This window comes from Pristiophorus japonicus, chromosome 13 (genome assembly GCF_044704955.1).
Source record: "Pristiophorus japonicus isolate sPriJap1 chromosome 13, sPriJap1.hap1, whole genome shotgun sequence".
In the NCBI taxonomy this organism is placed as follows: domain Eukaryota; kingdom Metazoa; phylum Chordata; class Chondrichthyes; family Pristiophoridae; genus Pristiophorus; species Pristiophorus japonicus.
In genome coordinates, this window is record NC_091989.1 from 128,739,667 (window position 1) to 128,761,322 (window position 21,656).

At 47.2% G+C, this 21,656-nt stretch overlaps 1 protein-coding gene across 3 annotated transcripts in view; it reads left to right on the forward strand.

Moving 5' to 3' along the window:
• The window catches only part of rpgrip1l (RPGRIP1 like), a 291,830-nt gene that overhangs the window by 163,981 nt on the left and 106,193 nt on the right, over positions 1 to 21,656 (forward strand). Inside the window, exons 17-20 of one of the 3 annotated variants that reach the window (XM_070897996.1) lie at positions 34 to 382; positions 2,858 to 3,057; positions 4,591 to 4,725; positions 11,960 to 12,046. In XM_070897996.1, coding sequence (XP_070754097.1) covers positions 34 to 382; positions 2,858 to 3,057; positions 4,591 to 4,725; positions 11,960 to 12,046 — 771 coding nt within the window. The remainder of the gene's footprint in view (positions 1 to 33; positions 383 to 2,857; positions 3,058 to 4,590; positions 4,726 to 11,959; positions 12,047 to 21,656) is intronic. The other 2 variants (XM_070897997.1, XM_070897998.1) reach the window with 2 other exon arrangements.

Consider the following 21,656-nt stretch of genomic DNA (forward strand, 5'->3'; position numbering starts at 1 on the left):
CCTTCAATTACATTTTTTTTAATGAACCCATAGGCACAGACTCCAGCTCTGACAGATGGTAATATGAATGAACTTCACATGACTATAAAATCTTGTGACAATCTGCAAGCCAAAAGGAAGAATGTCCAACCAAGTCCTTATGCTGTCTACAAGTTCTTCGATTTTGCAGACCATGATACTGCCATCATTCCGAACAGCAATAACCCACAGTTTGATGATCACATGATATTTCCTGTACCACTGAATGCAGAGCTTGACCGATATTTAAAGTCAGAAGAAATAATCATTTATGTGTTTGATGATGCAGAGCCTAATGATACTTCTTACCTGGGAAAGGCCAAAGTCCCCCTTATTTCATTAGCTCATAACAAGTACATCACAGGTAATAATTCAAAATAAAAATTTTTTTAAGTGACTCCCCATTATTAATATATTTTCTCCTTTTTTTGAATTTTCCTGTACCTGCGACCATCTCAAGCCACAGAGGCATTTGGGTGACGAGTTCCAAGGTCCCCAAAAATGCTGAAATCAGCTACTGGTATATATAAGCAGGAGGCCTGGTGTGACTCTCTGTCTGTACTTGCATCCCTTTGGGGAAGTACCTGATCCTCTCTTTTACCTCCCAATGATGGTACGGTTGAAATGTGTAACTGATCATTTGAAACACACAGGGTGCCACTCAGTGGCGCAACATGTTGTGTCTCCAGTAGAATGCCCCAGACGACTATTTTTCTGTATTGTTTGTTACTGTGGTTGTATTCATTTCACATGTTATTGATGGTAACCCTTCAGAAGATCAATATATAAAACCTCCAAAGCCTTAAAAAAAAGTTTGTTGCCCTTTTCAGGCAGTATCAACAACAACAACTTGTACAGTATTTATATAGCGCCTTTAACATAGTGAAACATCCCAAGGCGCTTCACAGGACTTTTATGAGATTTCAAAAATTGACACCGAGCCATGTAAGGAGAACTCAGGGCAGGTGACCAAAAGCTTGGTCAAAGAGTTAGGTTTTAAGGAGCATCTTGAAGGAGAGGTTTAGGCAGGGATTTCAAGAGCTTAGGGCCTAGGCAACAGAAGGCATGGCCACCAATGGTTGAGCGATTATAATCAGGGTCACTCAAGAGAGCAGAATTCGAGGAGCGCAGACATTTGGAGGGTGGGGGGGGTCGGGGCTGGTGGTTGTGGGGCTGGAGGGGATTACAGAGATAGAGATGGACGAGGCCATGGAGGGATTTGAAAATAAGAATGAGAATTTTGAAATCGAGATGTTGCGAGGTGGGAGCCAATGTAAATCAGCGAGCACAGGGGTGAGCAGGATTTGGTGCGAGTTAGGACACGGGCAATCGAGTTTTGGATCACCTCTAGTTTACATAGGGTAGAATGTGGGAGGCCAGCCAGGAGTGTGTTGGAATAATCAAGTCTAGAGATAACAAAGTCATGGATGAGGGCTTCAGCAGTTGATCAGCTGAGGCAATGGCGGAGATGGGCAATGTTACGGAGGTGGAAATAAGCGGTCTTAGTTATGCTGTGGATATGTGGTCGAAAGCTTATTTCAGGGTCAAATATGACACCAAGGTTACGAACAGTCAGATTCAGCCTCAGACAGAAGTTGGGGAGAGGGATGGAGTCAGTGGCTAGGGAAGGAAGTTTGTGGCAGGGGCTGTAAACAATGGCTTCGGTCTTCCCAATATTCAATTGGAGAAAATTTCCGCTGATCCAGAACTGGATGTTGGACAAGCAGTCTGACAATTTGGAGACCGTGGTGGGGTCAAGAGTAGTGGTAGTGAGGTAGCGCTGGTTGTCATCAACGTACATGTGGAAACTGGCGCTGTGTTTTACAATGATGTCGCCAAGGGACAACATGTAGAGAGAAATAGGAGAAAACCAAGGATAAATTCTTGGGAGACACCAGAGGTAACGATACGTGGGCAGGATGAGAAGCCATTCCAGGTGATTCTCTGGCTATGATTCGATAGATAAGAATGGAACCAGGCGAGTGCAGTCCCACCCAGCTTGACAATGATGGAGAGGCATTGGAGGACGATAGAGTTATCAACTGTGTGAAAGACTGCAGATAAGTCAAGAAGGCCATGGATGGATAGTTTGCCTTTGTCACAGTCACAAAGGATGTCATTTGTGACTTTGCTGAGAGCTGTTTCGGTACTGTGGCAGGCGCGGAAACCGGATTGGAACGATTCAACACGGAATTGCGGGAATGATGGGCACGGATTTGGTAGGCGACAACACGTTCAAGGACTTTGGAGAGGAAAGGGAGGTTGGAGATGGGGTTTTTTTGAGGAGAGGGGTGAGGATAGGAGATTTGAGGGAGAGGGGGACAGTACCTGAGGAGAGAGAGGCGATATCAATGCCAGCTAATATGGGAGCCAGGAAAGGAAGTTGGATGGTCAGTAGTTTAGTGGGAATATGGTCAAGGAAGTAGGAAGCGGGTCTCAGGCAGGATGGTCATGAGGGGAGATCGGAGAGAAACTGGAGAAAGAAGAGAGGTCAGGGCTAGGGCTAGGGCTGGGGGGATCCTTAAAAGAAGTTTGGCCCAGTGGGTTAGGGGAAGGAAGGGAAGAGGCAGAAGCGGCCGAACAGATGGTCTCAATCTTAGAGAGAAAGAAGTCCATGAGCTCCTCACACATATTGTCGGAGGAGAGGGTGGAGACTGGGGAGAGGGGTTTAAAAAGACAGTTAGTGGAGAATAGAAGCTGGGATTTATCTTTATATTCCAGAATGATTCTGGAATAATGTGCAATTTTGGCAGTCGAGAGCAGGACCCGATAATGCTTTATGTGATCCAGCCAGATCTGGATGTATCCTTGTTGTACATTTTTGTTCATTTATTTGTAGGTACATTTGAACTTACAAACTCTGAAGAACAAGCCAATGGCACATTAGATGTTGAATTCAAATGGATGGTCTCATACTTGCCATCAAATGAATCCATAATGGCAGTGAATCAAGCCAAGGTGGTTCCAAAGCACAAAGCAGAAAAGTTGCCAGTTGAAGCAAAAGAACCATTACCTACCTCATCTGCAGAATCAATTTTGGTAATTAATTTTATTCAGTTTTAATGATTCCAAATGTTATTTGATTTGTTCAGTTTATCAAATTTGCTACTATTTCCAAGAAGAGTTTTTTTTAGCATAATTAAATTATTCTTGATATTGTTTCAGTAACTGAAGTAAATAAGGGAAAATTTCTACTTCATCAGCTGTAGAAAGCTATCATTGTTGCTGGGTATGCATTTATTTCAGACCAAGCAAGATTATGATATTAATACACAAGCATAACTACAGGGTAACTTTTCCAATTGCACGATCTTGGCATGGAGCCGCATCACAGCCTTAAAATTAATAATGGAAAATTGTGGGTTGTACACACGTGGGCTAGATTTCTTACCTTGCAGTTGGGGCAGGTGTGTGCGGGCCGCGTAGCGGGTTGCCATCCGCAAGATTTTACCACGCGTTCTGCACTGCACATTTAGCTCAATTACATCAATTGAAACAGTCATGCGGGTTTCCCGACCAGTTAAATGGAGTGGGTCTGATGACGTCACCGATGACTCATTTTCAGCTTGGATATTTAAAGGAGACTTGCCCACATCCCAGTTGAAGGTTGTTGGAGGACGCATGAAGGTTTGGGAGAGGTGGCTATTGGAGTACACATTAGAGATTTGTGTGGGTGAAAGCAAACATGGAGTAACAGCGACAGTAGGCTGCGCCCAGGTTCTCAAATGCCTCCCTGGAATCCTGGTCCAAGGAGTCAGAGCACACAGGAAGGTACTATTCCCTGACAGCAGCAGGAAAAGAGCAGCCAGTGAAACCAAGCAGGCAGAGCTGGAGATTGCCCAAGATGTGAGCAGTAGGAGTGTTATCTTCCGCTCCTGGATTCAATGCTGGAAGAGATTTAATGAACTCGTGAGGTCAGGAAAGGTGAGTACAATGCCACATTCAACGACATACTGATGTGCGTGCCACCCCTATCCCATCACTCTGCCTTCCCAAGCCTACTCCTGCTCGTCGCATCTCACACCAACCTACCTTACAGGTGCACCCATCCCTCACTGTCTATATGCACCTACTCACATCCCCATCTGATTAACCACTCACCCTCAGCTTAATGCAATCATAGGAAGGTACACCGCATAAGGAGGTCATTTGACAATGTTGTGCCATTCCCTCATAGTCACCCTCTACAGATGTAACCCATATATCCCTTGCATTCATTCCATCACACGCACTTAAAGTTCTCTACTTTCCCTCTTTACGGGAGAAGAGAATGCGGAACAGGAGAGAAAGAGAGAGAGAGAACAGCAGGTAGCCCTGCAATATATACAAATTTGATGACAGCAGAGGAGGAGGCTCTCAAAATAAGTGGAGTGACTGAGCTGATGGCAGTTGGAGATGGACAGAGGGGGGCCTCCCAGAAACTAGGTGACAGAATTAAATATCCCACATGGCATACAACAGTCACTCATGGTGACTCATGTGAACAACCAGTGAAATATCATCATGTGCATAATGGTAACGTTACAGATTCTTATCATAAGAGGTCTAATTCATGTCTTTACTCTCCTACAGGTCCATCAAGTGCCTCCCCGCCCAACTGTCCAGTCGGAGGAGGAAGACAACTCCTTAGAGGAAATTCCATTCTCTGAGTGTGCTCCGTCAGCAGACCCATGCGCACCCAGCACCAGCGCAGATACGCACACATCGGTGGGTCCAGCGAGACATAGATTAGTATTATTACCTGGTGTCGTACATATCACAAGTGAACGAGAGCAAATGCTGAAGACGGGGACAGCAGTGGAGAGTCACAGGTCACTCCCAGCTCTGCTCAGCTGGATGCAGATGCTGAACCAGGATGATGGCGAGGGGACATTGAAGTGGAGACTCTCCTCAAAGCGCTCCCACTTCTCCTCCGTTGCCTCCCCCTCAGTCAGAGCCCCACATGCTGCCTCGGATCCCGATGGCCGAGTCTGCACCTGCACAATTGCAGGAGGAGCAGTCTTTGGCGGTGCTTTCACTGGTCCTGAAACCTGGAGGACATCTGCCAAATGTGTCAAAGCAGTCACAGCAGCAAGTGAGTAGCCTGTCTCTACCTCTGCTGAAGCCACAGGGATAGCACTCGAAACATAAAAAAGACAAAATCGTAGATGCACATGGGTGTTTGCCAAAATGTTAATGTTAACTTTCAGTTCTATTTATGACACACACAAATTTATTGCTTTGCACTACTTTCCCATCTTGTCCATTTTTGTCTGCTACCTGGGAAGTGGCTTTGTCACGGAGTGAATGGTGAGACACTACGTAACTTCAAACAATAGGTGTTTGGTTGACAGCAGCGGTTTGGTCATTTTGTGATTGCATTGTGGTGTTTGGGTGGGGGGATGGTGGGAGGTGAAGTTGGTACAGCAGCTGGGAGCCATATGGGTGCACTGGTGTAACTTAAGTAAACCGGGCCATTATGAATCTATCAATGGCCTCATGGGCAGCAATGTGCACCGCTGCTGGTGCAATCTCCACCTCAGGTTCCTCCTCCTTCTCCTCCTTCTTGTCTTCCACCTGTTCCTCCTCCTCTGCTGAAAGGCTGTGCACTCTGCGGCGACCAGATCCCGCCCCAGCAGCCATGATGGCTGTGCCTCTCCTCCATGACAGCGTTTGGGCTTCCTCCTCTTCCACGATGGCGGCTGGCCTTTCCCTTTCCTTCGGAGACGACTGGGCCTCTACTTCCCCGCTGGTGACTTGGCCTCTTCTGACTGGTGAGCATCATGGCTGTGAGCTTACTCGGAACTCCAGTGGGCCAATGACCCTCCCAACGCCTGCCCCCAAACAAGCCTCGGACTACCTACCATCAAGGGCGCTACTCAGCGCCGAGCTTCTGGCCAACATCTCGCCCTAGGCAACTAGCCTGCGTTTGCGCACATACAGAGGCTGAACTCCAGGACATAGTCGACGTATTTACTGAGGCGTACGAAAGCATGGGCCTTACACTAAACATTCATAAGATAAAGGTCCTCCACCAACCTGACCCTGCCATACAGCACTAGTCATCAAGATCCACGGCGCGGCCCTGGACTACGTGGACCATTTCCCATACCTCGGGAGCCTCTCCAAAGCGGGTCTGAAGCCCATTTCGAAACGCGCGCCAATTAAGCGGGAAGTGGGCGCGATGATGGCAGGTTCCCAACGCACTGTCAATTGCAGCGCTTTTAGCTGCCGATGCGCTCCAAAACCCGCGCGCTCTGCAATGTGAAAATTACGGCTATGATTTTTCGATATACACTCCTTATGGGCAAGAGTCCACACCAGGAACACACAATTAGAATGTTTTTTCTTATGTTTAAAACTCTTTTTGGTAAATAAATTGAAACTCTTAAGTGGAAGAAGGGAAGGACAGGTGCAGTGCAATGGTGTAGAACATTGGTGCAATATAACAACTTGTATTTATATAGCACCTTTAACATAGTAAAACATCCCAAGGTGCTTCACAGAAGCTTTATCAAACAAAATTTGACACCGAGCCACATGAGATATTAGGGCAGATGACTGAAAGCGGTAGGTATTAAGTAGGTCTTAAAGGAGGAAAGAAAGGTAGAGAGGCCAGAAGATTTAGGGAGAGGATTCCAGAGCATAGGGCTTTGGCATCTGAAGGCATGGCTGCCCATAGAGGAGCAAGTAAAATCGGGGATGCTCAAGAGCCCACAATTTGAGGAACACAGATATCTCGGAGGGTTGTAGGGCAGGAGAAGTTTACAATGATAAGGAGGGGAGAGGCCATGGAGGTATTTGAAAACAAGCATGAGCATTTTTAAATCAAGACGTTGCTTAATCGGGAGCCAATGTAGCTCAGCTAGCACAGGGGTGATGGATGAATGGAACTTGGAACAAGTTGGGACATGGACAGCAGAGTTTTAGATTACCTCAAGTTTACAGAGGGTAGAACGTGGGAGGCCGGCCAGGAGTGTGCTGGAACAGTCAAGTCTCGAAGTAGCAAAGGCATGGATGAGGGTCTCGCAGATCAGCTGAGGCCAGGGCGAAGAGGGGCAAGTAGTACCATGGAGTGGTACAAAGTAGGATTACTTCTCTCACTCCATTCCCACTCAGTCCCTAATTTTAGCTCCACTGCTGAAAAGAGGTGGAGCCTGGATACCATCTCTTGGATGGCAAGGTAAAATCAGATAGGTAGTGTCCACTGAATTGCTTTTGCATTCTTTTTTGGAATCATTCAGTAGCATCAATAGCAGAGACTAAGTACTAGGCTGTTTGCCCTAACTTCTGGATGCAGAGGATATGTGGCCTGGGAGCTAGCAAGGAAAAAAATATTGGGGTTATTGTGTTCCTAATACAGATGAGGCTGCAGGGAGGTTAAAGTAACAGTGACCTCACTCTTTAATGAGACACTCCAGAGTGAGGAACAGGTCTTAGGGGCCGGCTTATATACAGTGCTCCCAAGGGATGCTGGGATTCCTTGGGACGTCAGGGGATGATCTCCCTGGTGGCGGAACATGGGAGTGCATGCTTTACAGATACACAACATCACTCCCCCCGCCCCACAAAGTCAACGTGAAAACTATTTACAAGGTGAGGCGGTCAGGAGCCTTTCTTTCCCTGGTGGACCGCCTTGGTATAAATGTCTGTTCTGGTGTGTTGGCTGTGCCCTTGCTGGGCTGGCGTGTTGTTAGCCCTGCAGGGCTGCTAGGTGAGCCTGGTCTTGCTGGGCTGTTGGGCGTGATGGGTTCGATTTCCTGGTCCGGCGTGGTGTCGTTGATCCTTTGGGTGTGTGTTATGGGCTCGAAAAAGGTGGTGTCTGCTGTGGGTTGTTCAGGGCAGTCTGTGAACCGCAGCCTCGTTTGGTCCAGGTGCTTTCTGCAAACTTGTCCATTGTCTAGTTTGACTACAAATACCCTATTCCCTTCCTTATCTATCACCGTGCCCGCGATCCACTTGGGACCATGTCCATAGTTTAGCACATACACAGGGTCATTCAGATCAATTTCCCGTGACACAGTGGCGCGACCATTGTTTACATTTTATTGCTGCCGCCTGCTCTCTACCTGATCATGCAGGTTGGGGTGAACCAGCGAGAGTCTGGTTTTAAGTGTCCTTTTCATGAGTAGCTCAGCGGGGGGCACCCCTGTGAGTGAGTGGGGTCTTGTGCGATAGCTGAGCAGTACTCGGGACAGGCGGGTTTGGAATGAGCCTTCTGTGACTCGTTTAAGGCTCTGTTTTGACGGTTTGTACTGCCCACTCTGCCTGCTCATTGGAGGCTGGTTTAAACAGAGCCGAAGTGACATGTTTGATCCCATTGCGGGTCATGAATTCTTTAAATTCATGGCCCGTTGTCACTGACCAGTATGTCAGGCAAGCCGTGGGTGGCAAACATTGCCCTCAGACTTTCAATGGTGGTGGTGGCGGTGCTTCCCGACATTATTTCACATTCAATCCATTTTGAAAAAGCATCCACCACCACCAGGAACATTTTACCGAGAAACGGGCCCGCATAGTCGACATGGATCCTCGACCATGGTCTGGAGGGCCAGGACCACAAACTTAGTGCTGCCTCTCTGTTCGTGTTGCTCAACTGAGCACATATGCTACATTGCCGTACACAGGACTCTAAGTCAGAGTCGATACCAGGCCACCACACGTGGGATCTGGCTATCACTTTCATCATTACTATACCCGGGTGTGTGCTGTGGAGATCCGAGATGAACGTCTCCCTGGCCTTTTTTGGTAGCACTACGCGGTTACCCCACAACAGGCAGTCTCCCTGAATGGACAGCTCGTCCTTTTGCCGCTGGAACGGCTTGAGTGGCTCTTGCTGGCCTAGCTCCCATGCAGTACACAGTTTTTTACTAGGGACAGCAGAGGATCTTGGCTGGTCCAAGTCCTAATCTGGCGGGCCGTGACAGGTGATTTATCATTTTCAAACGCTTCCATGACCATTAACAAGCCTGCGGGCTGCCCCACCATCAACAAGTTTGCAGGCTGCGCCATTTCCACCCCCGTGGTGGGCAATGGTAGCCGACTGAGAGCATCCGCACAGTTCTCGGTGCCTGGCCTGTGGCGGATGGTATAGTTGTACGCTGATAGCGTGAGTGCCCATCTTTGTATGCGGGCTGAGGCATTAGTATTTATCCCCTTGTTTTCAGCGAACAGGGATGTGAGGGGCTTGTGATCGGTTTCCCAGCTCAAATTTGAGGCCAAACAGGTACTGATGCAGTTTCTTTACCCTGAACACACGCTAATGCCTCTTTCTCAATCATGCTGTAAGCCCTCGGCCTTAGACAAGCTCCTGAAGCATAGGCGACAGGTTGCAACTTCCCCGCAATGTTAGCTTGTTGTAATACACACCCGACTCCGTACGACGACATGTCACATGCTAGCACAAGTCTTTTACACGGGTTATACAATACAAGCAGCTTGTTGGAGCATAAAATGTTTCTGGCTTTCTCAAAACCAAAATTTTTTTTTTTCCCCATACTTAATTCTCACCTTTGCGCAATAACACATGTAGGGGCTCTAAAAGGGTGCTTAACCCTGGTAGGAAGTTACCAAAATAGTTGAGGAGTCCCAGGAACGACCGCAGCTCCGTGACATTCTGTGGCCTGTGCGCGTTCTTGATAGCCTCCGTCTTGGCGTCTGTGGGCCGAATGCCGTCCGCCGCGATCTTTCTCCCCAAAAACTCCACTTCTGTTGCCATGAAGACGCATTTCGACCTCTTCAGCCGCAGCCCTACGTGATCCAGTCGCTGGAGGACCTCCTCCAGGTTTTGTAGGTGCTCGGCGGTGTCCCGACCCGTGACCAATATATCGTCCTGAAAGACCACCGTGTGTGGTACCGACTTGAGTAGGCTCTCCATGTTTCTCTGGAAGATCGCTGCAGCCGACCGAATTCCAAACGGGCATCTGTTGTAGATGAACAGTCCCTTGTGCGTGTTGATGCAGGTGAGGCCCTACGAAGACTCCTCCAGCTCCTGCGTCATGTATGCCGAAGTCAGGTCGAGCTTGGTGAACGTCTTGCCTCCTGCAAATAGGTCGTCTGTCTTGGGTAGCGGGTATTGGTCCTGTAGCGAGAAACGATTAATAGTTACTTTATAATCGCCGCAAATCCTGACCGTGCCATCACTTTTGAGTACTGGAACAATCAGGTTGGCCCACTTGCTGAATTCCACTGGGGAGATGATGCCCTTGCGTTGCAGCCTGTCCAGCTCGATTTCCACTCTCTCCATCATCATGTGAGGTACCGCTCGCGCCTTTTGGTGAATGGGTCGTGCCTCTGGGACCAAATGGATCCGCACCTATGCCCCGGAAAAGTTTCCAATGCCTAGTTCAAAAAGGGAAGGAAATTTGTTAAGAACCTGGGTACATGAGGCCTCATCGACATGTGATAGCGCTCAGATGTCATCCCAGTTCCAGCGGATTTTGCCCAGCCAGCTCCTTCCAAGCAGTGTCGGGCCATCGCCCAGGACAATCCAGAGTGGCAGTTCATGTCCTCGTAGGTGACCTTGACCATGGCGCTGCCCAGGACAGTGATAAGCTCTTTGATGTATGTTCTCAGTTTCGTGTGGATGGGGCTCAGGGTTGGTCTGAATGCCTTCTTGCACCACAGTCTTTCATACATCTTTTTACTCATGATGGATTGCTAGCGCCAGTGTCCAGTTCCATGGCTACGGGTATGCCATTCAATTTTACATTTAGCATTATAGGTGGACATTTCGTCGAAAATGTGTGCACCGCGTGTACTTCAGCATCTGCCTCCTCTCTCTGAGGCTCGAAATTGCTTTGATCCACCATGGACCGATCTTCCTCTGCCACGTGGTGGTTTGCAGGTTTTGCAGAGCTTGCAGCTCGTTTGCAAGCTCGTTGGAGGTGCCCCATTGTTTCACAGCTCTTGCAAACATACCCTTTGAAGCAGCATGAATAGGCTGAATGGAAGCCTCCACAACGCCAACAAGGTGTGAATTGCCTTGCATTCATCCTTTGTTGGGGACTCTGAGTCATCTGGGTCAACTGAGGCCTGCTGGCGGTTGCAGACTCGTGGTTTCTGCCCTGTACATTTCTGCTCGCAAACACAGTTCCACTTAATTTATGAACATTGCTAACACTTGTGTGCTGAGAGATTTGTTTGGTGTTATCACTGGCGGACATAAATGCCTGTGCTATCGCAATGGCCTTGCTGAGGGTCGGTGTCTCTACAGTCAAAGTTTTCGTGGGATGGTCTCGTGGCCAATGCCCAGTACAAAAAAGTCTCTGAGCATTTGCTCCAGGTAGCCATCAAACTCACATTGTCCTGCAAGTCGCCTTAGCTCGGCGACGTAGCTCGCCACTTCCTGACCTTCAGATCGCTGGCGCGTGTAGAACCAATTCGTCGCCATCAGCACGCTCTCCCTCTGGTTAAGATGCCTTCGAACCAGTGTACAAAGCTCGTCATACGACTTATCTGTGGATTTCAACGGAGCCAGAAGATTCTTCATGAGGCTGTAGGTTGGTGCCCCGTAGACTGTGAGGAGGACCGCTCTCCTTTTTGCAGCACTTCTTTCTCCGTCCAGCTCGTTGGCTACAAAGTACTGGTCTAGCCGTTCGACATCGGCTTCCCAGTCCTCACCCTCCGAGAACTTCTCCAGGATGCCCACAGTTTGCTGCATCTTTGCATTGGATTCGTATTCTCGTCGCCAGTTATTGTGTTCCTAACACAGATGAGGCTGCACACAGGGAAGTTAAAGTAACAGTGACCTCAGTCTTTAATAAGACACTCCAGAGTGAGGAACGGGCCTTAGGGGCCGGCTTATATACAGTGCTTCCAAGGGATGAGCTCCCTGGTGGCGGAACATGGGAGTGCATGCCTTACAGATACACAACAGGGATAAATAAAGGATAACTTTTATGGAAGGAAAGAATGAATAATAATGTTTTGAAGTCTGATTCTATGGCACTTGTTATTTTAGGCACAGAAATCTAGACAATCATGTAAGTTTTATAACCGAGAAGAAAGAAGAGTATCGTGGGCCGACCTAGAACTTTCTGGCAGTTCAGTAAGTATTATATTATTGGGCCAAATTTTGCTGTAGCAGGGCATCTGATGTAAGTTAGACCTGCCCTTGCACGTTTAGATTTTTAAATTTTTTGCATGGCAAGTTGCTGAAAGTGCGAGCTGATAACGTCACAGCAAAGGGAACAGGGGAAACAACTGTGTATATCCTTAACCAATCAGATTGAAGCGTTGTAAATAACAGCACAAGGATAAAGAAGCAAGTTTAAATTAGAGTGGGTGATTTCAATGTCAAATCAGGCAAAGAAAGAGAAATAAAATAATGAGTGACAGAAAGATTGGATTAAGAGAGAGAAAAAAAGAGACAGGAATAGGTGAAAAAAAGTCTTTATTTTAAATTTAATATTTTGTAATTCTCCAATAATTAAAACCTGAAGGAATGATAATCCACAATTGTAATAGTTAATTTTCCGTGCGAGAAAGGTTGATTGGCAGCAATTAACACTTATCATCTTAAAAGGGTACTCAGACACGAATGGCCGTCTTAATTTTCTGTGGCGAGTTTAGTTTGTATCTACTGCACAAATACAGCAACCTCATGCCATTCAATGCACTTCAATGTGACAGCAGATAGTGAGATGCTGTTTTCACAAAGATAATAGCCGAAAAAATATGGGTCATTATAAATTAATTTCTTCCAGAATTGTAAGCCATGAAAAATGGAACTCCAAGCAACAAATACAAATAAAAATATGAGAAGACATGGCATTGGAAAAGATCTTTTAGCCGATCAAGCTTTTTCCTCAAACCATGTAAAGTCAACCTCACCCAGTTAATTTCCTGAGAGAAAGCTCTGCATAAATACTCCCTGAGCTTCTCGTGTTAATAAGCAAATGTCACATCCAGTCTTAATCTTCTGTTCTCCAAACAATGTTTGGTACCCTAGAAACACAGATGCCTTTATTTTCCTTTGCATTAAGTATTTTATCATCTTTGGCTGCCAATTATGCCTCCAATCAGATATTTATCCAGCTCCTTTAGAAGAATTTAATGAACTGCTTTTCCTGAGAATCTGTACCACATACGCTCTGTGAGAAAATGTTTCTGCTAATATTTGATCTCACTTGAGGCTTGTTAATTTTAAACTATGTACTCTAGTTCTGAGCTCACAATTTTAGTCTAATTTATGGTTGGAATGCTTGAAGTCCATCAGCAGCTGGGGGAGGTCTGCCTCGCTGCATTGCTCCACCTCACACTCAACAAGTGGAACTAAACTATAGAACCAGTGGGAACCTGTTCAACTTTCATCGCCTCCAGACTAGATCCAAGATCGTCCCATCTGTCATCGAACTACAGTACGCGGACGACGCTTGCGTCTGCGCACATTCAGAGACTGAACTCAGAGCCATCAGCAACATCTTCACCGAGGCGTACAAAACCATGGGCCTTACACTAAACATCCGTAAGACAAAGGTCCTCCACCTTTGACCCCGCCACACAGCACTGCCCCCCCCCCCCCCCAGTCATCAAGATCCATGGCGCGGCCTTGGACAACGTGAACCACTTTTCATACCTCTGGAGCCTATTATCAGCAAGGGCAGACATCGACAACGAGGTTCAGCACTGCCTCCAGTACGCTAGTGCAGCCTTCGGTCGCATGAGGAAGAGAGTGTTCGAAGATCAGGCTCTCAAATCTGGCTGTAGTAATACCCGCCCTCCTGTATGGCTCAGAGGCGTGGACCATATACAGTAGACACCTCAAATTGCTGGAGAAATACCACCAACGATGTCTCCACAAGATCTTGCAAATCCCCTGGGAGGATAGACACACCAACATCAGTGTTCTCGATCAGGCCAACATCCCCAGCGTCGAAGCACTGACCATACTACCAGTTCTGTTGGGCGGGCCACATTGTTCGCATGCCCGACACAAGACTCCCAAAGCAAGTGTTCTACTCAGAACTCCTACACAGCAAGCGAGCCCCAGGTGGGCAGAGGAAACGTTTCAAGGACACCCTTAAAGCCTCCCTGATAAAGTGCAACATCCCCACCGACACCTGGGAGTCCCTGGCCAAAGACTGTCCTAAGTGGAGGAAGAGCATCCAGGAGGGCGCTGAGCACCTCGAATCTCGTTGCCGAGAGCATGCAGAAAACAAGCGCAGGCAGCAGAAGGAGCGTGCAGCAAACCAGATTTCCCACCTGTGAAAAAGACTGTAATTCCCATATTGGACTGTTCAGTCACTTGAGAACTGATTTGGAGAGTGAAAGCAAGTCTTCCTCGATTTTGAGGGACTGCCTATGATGATGATGGGTGTGGGCACTTCATCAGAACACAGTGCTGGTGGGGGGTTTTGAATCGGGGTACAGGCCTGTCTTTTCCTTTTTCGGATGCTGATGATCCTGTGTATACTTACAGCATTTTATGTTTTTATTTTGGATTTCTTTCATTTGTAGTTTTTTCCCTTTTTCTTTAAAGTACTTGTGTCTTTTCACTGCTATTTTCATGTCCTTTTTATGTCTTTCAATTGCCTCACTATGATACGTCAACCAGTTTAAGCTTTTTTTCCAGATTTCCAAAAGCATCCCCATATTTACGTAGAGGCAAGGAGGGTACCGGGGAGAACGCAAACGGCCGTGGAACGCGTCAAGGCCAGGGCTGTGCTTTGCGAGGGTTGGGGGAAGGTCTAGGATTGCAGCTTTTTCAATATAAAAGTTGGTTCACCTGCTGCCCGGTACAGCCATGCAGTTTAGAGGGAACATTGGTCTTGACCAAGGAGGGTGACATCATCCGTATAATCCAGATGCAGAAAAGAGGTCTGATCGTCAGTAATGCCAATATTTGCACAGATGCGGCAAGGTTCCAGTCCATTGCACGACAGAACTAGGTTGGAGCCAGAATGCATCTCTGCCTTACTTCAGATCTGGTGTAGAACCTCTCAGAGTTGTGGTTCCCCAGTTGGACTCGTACTCTTGGGTCATTATGTAGATCTTGAATTAGCCTCAATGTAAAGCTTTCCCGATAGGACGTTGCTGTCAACAGAAACAAAGGCTGTCTTGAGGTCTATGTATGTGACTTCCAGAAGGGAGTTGAATTCTCAATGCATCTCAGACTGTAGTTGAAGAGCAAATATGATGTTTATTGTACATCACCCATCGAGGTAACCCAATTTCTCAGGGTGATGGTGCTTCGTTAGAAGTGGCTGAAGCTAAGCAAATAAGATGAATGAAAAGGTTTTTCCAGGAACACAACATAGGAACAGGAGTAAGGCATTTAGCCCCTTGAGCCTGCTCCATCCTTCAATGAGATTAGGGCTGATCTATAACGTAACCCGCCTTTGCCCATATCCCTTAATACCTTTGATTAACAGAAATCTGTCAATCTCAGATTTAAAATGAACAATTGTCCCAGCATCAACTGCCTTTTGCAGAAGACAGTTCCAAATACCACCCTTTGTGTGTAAAAGGCTTTCTTAACTTCACTTCTGAAAGGCCTGGTTCTAATTTTTAGACTATGTCCCCTAGTCCTAGATTCTCAACCAGTGGAAATAGTTTCTTTCTATCTACGCTATCAGTTCCCCTTAATAGCTTGAAAACTTCGATCAAATCACTCCTTAATCTTCTAAATTCCAGGGAATACAACCCTAGTAATCTCTCCTTGTGATTTAACCCTTGGAGTCTCAGTATCATTCTAGTAAATCTACGTTGCACTTTCTCCAAGGCCAATAATCGTTCCTAAGGAATTGAACACAGTACTCCAGGTGTGCTCTAACCAGTGCTTTGTATAACTGCAGCCTGACTTCCACTCCCTTGTATTCTAGTCCTCTAAATATAAAGGCCAGCATTCCATTAACCTTTTTGATTTTTTTTTATCCATGACATTTTAATGATCTATGTACATGGACCCCTAAGTCTCTTTGGATCTCCACTGCTTCTCGCTTTTTACTGTTTAGAAAATACTCTGATCTATCCTTTTTAGGTCCAAAGTGGATGACCTCACACTTGCCTATATTGAAATCCATTTTCCACAGTTTTGGCCATTTACTTAATCTATTAATATTTCTTTGTAATTTTATGCTTCCATCTACACTACTTACAATGCCACCTATCACTGGAAAACATGGAAATGTGGCTTTCTATTCCATCATCTAAGTCGTTAATAAATGCAGTGAATAGTTGAGGCTCCAACACAAATCCCTGTGGGACGCCACTAGTCACATCTTGCCAGTTAGAGTACTTTTCCATTATCCCTTCTCTTGGTCTCCTGCCACTCAGCCAATCTCCTAATCAGGTCAATAATTTGCCCTCAATTCCATGGGCTTCAACTTTAGATGACAGTCTCTAATGAGAAGCTTTATCAAATGCCTTCTGGAAGTCCATATAAATAACATCTATAGACATTCCCCTGTCCACTAATTTAGTCACTTCAAAAAATTCAATCAGGTTAGTCAGGCGTGACCTACCCTTTATAAGAGTCAAGTAAGCTCACGTTGAAGACAGAGTCTCGGTTAATGAGATCTTCAAAGTGCTCCTACCAGTGTGCGCCGACTGCCTCTCTGTCCTCGATGAGAACTTCTCCATTCTTCGACCGCAGTAGGGTAGGACCTTGGGTGCTTGGGCCATAGGTGGTCTTTGCTGCACTGAAGAATCCACACATGTCGTGGTTGTCGGCTAGTTGCTGGATCTCCTGTGCTTTCTCCACCCACCATCTGTTCTTTAGGTCACGAGTTTTTTGTTGGACCTCGGCCTTCACACGTCTGTAGATCTGCTTTCTTGCACTCGAGTTGTCTTGCTGTTTCCAATTCAAGAATGCCTTGCGCTTGCAGCTTATTAACTCCTGGTCATTCTCGTCTAACCAGTCTTGGTATTTCCTGGTCAAGTGACCGAGCCGTTCTTAATTATGGAGGCCTTGAGGGCAGACCAGGCGCCGTGAGATCCCTACGTCTCAGGATCACTTTCACCAGGTTGGTAGTGAGGTGTTGGCTGAATAGCACTTTCTTAGCATGGTCTCTGAGTGCTCCAGCATTGATTTTCCTGCGGCATTGTTTCTGTTGCCACGGCTGTTTTTGGGCAACATTGATGGACATCACCGAACAGATTAGGCAGTGGTCCGTCCAGCAGTCATCAGCTCCTGTGATGGTACAGGTGATGCGCACGTCCTTGCAGTACCTCGCTCGGACGATGACGTAGTCTAACAGATGCCAATGCTTGGATCAAGGGTGTTGCCATGAAGACTTTTACTTGTCTTTCTGACAGAACAAGATGTTGGTTATGACAAGGCCATGTTCTAAGCATTTTTTCAGCAGGAAGTTACCGTTGAATTGGTTTTCTCTACCCCCCTCTCTGCCGATCACATCACCCTAGAGGCCTGTGTCCTTTCCAAATCTGGCGTTAAAGTCGCAAGGAGGATCGGCTTGTCGCCCATTGGTACTCGGGACAGGGATTCTTCAAGGTTGGAGTAGAATTCCTCTTTCATCTCATCTGTAACTTCCAGTGTTGGGGCGTATGCACTGATGACCGTAGCACACTGTTTCTGGGCTAGGTTGAGCCAAAGGGTCATGAGGTGTTCTGTTTATCCCGCAAGGAGAGTCTCTGAGATGGCCAACTAGCTCATTTTTTATGGCAAAGCCCACTCCATTTGACGGCGTTCTTCTTCTAGTTTATCTCTCCAGAAGAATGCGTAAGCACCACCATGTTCCCTGAGCTGGCCTTCCCCATCCCGCCGGGTCTCGCTTAGGGCGGTGATGTTTACGTCAAACTGTCTGAATTCCGGGCAACGATGGCAGTCCGACGTTCTGGTCTGTTGCTGTCGGGATTGTCCAAGAGTGTCCTGACATTCGGGTCCCGAACTTCATTTTAAGCATTGGAAGAGGCCTGTGCGTGAATTCTTTTAACATGGGGTGGCCATTGCACACAAGCTACCACACGGGCTTGACAGAGCAAGGTCTTGGGTCAGTGGCAAGGGGATCCAAGACAACTGGAGACCAGGCTCCGCTGCATTAGCCTAGTACATACATACAAATACAAACATACTTTTACTATCCACAGTGTCCTTGAAATTCATTCGTTGGTCCCTTTCTCCCCACCTCATCGCTTCCAACCTCCGCTCCTCGCTGCTTCCATCCTCCGCTCCTTGCCGCTTCTGACTTCCGCTCCTCTCAGTACAACTCCAACCCTGCATGAGGTTGAAAAGGCCATTCGACAATTGAAGAACAACAAGGCCTCAGGAATACCCACTGAAGCACTAAAACATGGTGGAGAAGCACTATTGGCGTGAATACATGATGTCATTTCTCTTATTTGGAAGGAGGAAAGCATGACAGGGGATGTCAGAGATGCCATAATCATAGAAACACAGAAACATAGAAATTTACAGCGCAGAAGGAGGCCATTTCGGCCCATCGTGTCTGCGCCAGCCAACAAAGAGCCGCACGACCCTTCGTCAGCAGCCCTAAAGGTTACATACAAACCCATGAACAATAACGGAAAGGCAAAGAGCACCAAGCCCAACTAGTCTGTCCCACACCACTGCAACACGCCTTATACTAAAAACATCTACACTCCACCCCAACTGGAGCCATGGCAAATGAACCCCAGGTGGGCAGCGGAACCACTTCAAGGACCTCGAGGCCTCCTTGAAGAAGTTCAACATCCCCACCGACACCTGGGAATCCCTGGCGCAAGATCGCTCAAAGTGGAAGAGAATAATCCGGGAAGGCGCCGAACACCTCGAGTCTCTTCGCCGGGAGCAAGTGGAGACCAAGCGCAAACGGTGGAAGGAGCACATAACAACCCAAGCACTTCAAAAAACCGGCACTTCAACCACCGTCTGTCCAACCTGTCGTTCCTGCATCGGACTTATCAATCATCTGAGAACTTATTTTTAATGTGAAAGCAAGTCTTCCTCGACTCCGAGGGACTGCCTATGATGATGATGACCCTTTATAAATCCATGGTGGCTCTCTCTGACCAGCTAAAACATTTTGAGATGTTCAGTCACTCCATCATTAATTATAGACTCTAGTAATTTCACAACAACAAATGTTTGACTAATCTATATTACACTGGTTTCCCCCTCACCTTTCTTAAATAGCGAAGTGACGTGCAATTTTCCAATCTAAAGGAATTGTTGCTGAATCGGGAGTTTGGAAGATCATAGTTAGGGCATCTGGAATATTCTCACCTACTTACTTTAAAATTTTGGAATGAAAACCATCTGGTCCTGGGGATTTGTCACTCTTTAGTGCTATTATTTTCTTCATTACTGTTAATTTGCTTACGTTGGTTTTGGTGAGTCCCTGATTCAATATTGGTTTCCTTGGCATGACTGGCATGCTTTACTGTAAATACTGACGCAAAGTAATTATTTAATATATCCTCCATTTCCTTATTTTCATTTATATTATCACGATTGTCAGTTTTTAATGGGCCCACGTTGCTTTTAGCCACTCTCTTTTTCCTAATATAATTGTAAAAGTTTTTTGTTTTGATTTTGATATCTCTTGCAAGTTTCTTTTCATAGTCTCTATTTGTAGAACAACAATAACTTGTATTTATATAGTGTCTTTAACATAGTGAAACATCCCAAGCCGCTTCACAGAAGTATTATGATACAAAAAATTTGACACCGAGCCGCATAAGGAGAAATCAGGGCAGGTGACCAAAAGCTTGGTCAAAGAAGTAGGTTTTAAGCAGAGTCTTGAAGGAGGAAAGAGAGGTAGAAAGGCAGAGAGATTTAGGCAGGGAATTCCAGAGTTTAGGGCCTAGGCAACAGAAGGCATGGCCACCAATAGTTGAGCGATTATAATCAGCACTGCACAAGAGGGCAGAATTAGAGGAGCGCAGATTCCTAGGGAGGTTGTGGGGCTGGAGGAGATTACAGAGATAGAGAGGGGCGAGGCCATGGAGCCAGAGAATTTTGAAATCGAGGCATTGTTTAACCGAGAGCCAGTGTAGGTCAGCTAGCACAGGGGTGATGGGTGAGCGGGACATAGTGCGAGTTAGAACTCGGGCAGCCGAGTTTTGGATCACCTCTACCTTACGTAGGGTAGAATGTAGGAGGCCACTCAGAAGTGCATTGGAATAGTCAAGTCTAGAGCGGTTGAGCTGAGGCAAGGATGGAGACGGGCGATGTTACGGAGGTGGAAATAGGCGGTCTTAGTTATGTGGTTGAAAGTTCATTTCAGGATCAAACGTAACACCAAGGTTGCGAACAGTCTGGTTCAGCCTCAGGCAGAAGTTGGGGAGAGGGATAGAGTCAGTGGCTGGAGAATGCGGTTTGTGGCGGGGGGCAAAAGCAATGGCTTCGGTCTTCCCGATATTCAATTGAAGAAAATTTCTACAACTGGATGTCAGACAAACCGTCTGACGATTTAGAGACCATGAGGGATCAAGAGAAGTGGTTGTGAGGTAGAGCTAGGTGTCATCAGCATACATGTGGAAACTGATGCTGTGTTTTCGGATGATGTCACCAAGGGGTAACATGTAGATCAGAAATAGGAGGGGGTCAAGGACCCTTGGGGGACACCAGAGGCGACGATGAGGGGGCGGGAAGAGAAGCCATTGTAGGCGATTCTTACTATCTGTTTTGTACACCGTTGCTGTCCTTTGTATCTCTCACCCATTGCTATTCTTTGTATCTCTCTCATTCGTCAGGATCAGTGCTACTTTTTGCATTCATGTATGCTTCATTTTTTAGTTTTATGTTGTCTCTTACTTCTTTAGTTGTCCATGGCTGTTTTTTTAGCTCTTGCCCCTTAGGAGTATAAACTGGTTCTGTATCACTTTAAATTCTTTTTTGAACACCTCACACTGATCTTCTGAAAGGAGAGATATTGGTCTATAACTGCCATACAGTGCGTCAGCCTTTCATTTATCGGAGTGACTGTTACTGCGCATGCATCTCCTGTTTCGCGGTGGGTGGGGGGGGGGCGGGGAAGGGAGAGAGAGAGAGAGCCTGTTTGGGGGGGGAGAGAGAGAGCCTGTTTGAGGGGGTAGGGGGAGAGATAGCACCTGGTTGGGTGGGAGGGGGGGCAAGAGAGAGCGAGCCTGTTTTGGGGGGGGAAGAGAGAGAGAGCCTGTTTGTGGGGGGGGAAGGGAGAGAGAGCACCTGGTTGGAGTGGGGGGGGGGGAGAAAGAGAGAGAGAGAGCCTGTTTGGGGTGGGGGAGAGAGAGAGCGAGCCTGTTTGGGCGGGGGACTGGATAGAGCGCCTGGTTGGAATGGGGGGTGGGGGGGTAGAAGAGAGAGAGAGCCTGTTTGGGGGGGGGGGGGAGGGTGGAGACAGAGCCTGGTTGCGGGGGGTGGGGGGGGAAGAGACAGAGAGATGGGTTGCAGGGGGAGAGAGAGAGATGGGTTGCAGGGGGAGAGAGAGCCTGTTCGGGGGGGTGGGGAGGAGAGAGACGGGGTGCGGAGAGCGGAGAGAGAGATGGGGTGGCGGGGCGGGGCTGGGGGGGGGGAAGCAGGAACTTGGGGAAGACAAATCACATTCTTCCAACCCCCTTTAAACCCACACCTGACATCGTTGGAGTGGATGAAATCCAGAAGTCATAACACTGACATTCCATACCCAATAAATCTGTTAATAATCTACACACGATGCCCCATCTATGGTAAGGTCATGCCATTGCACTTGGGTAAGGGACTTCGGCTGGGGGAG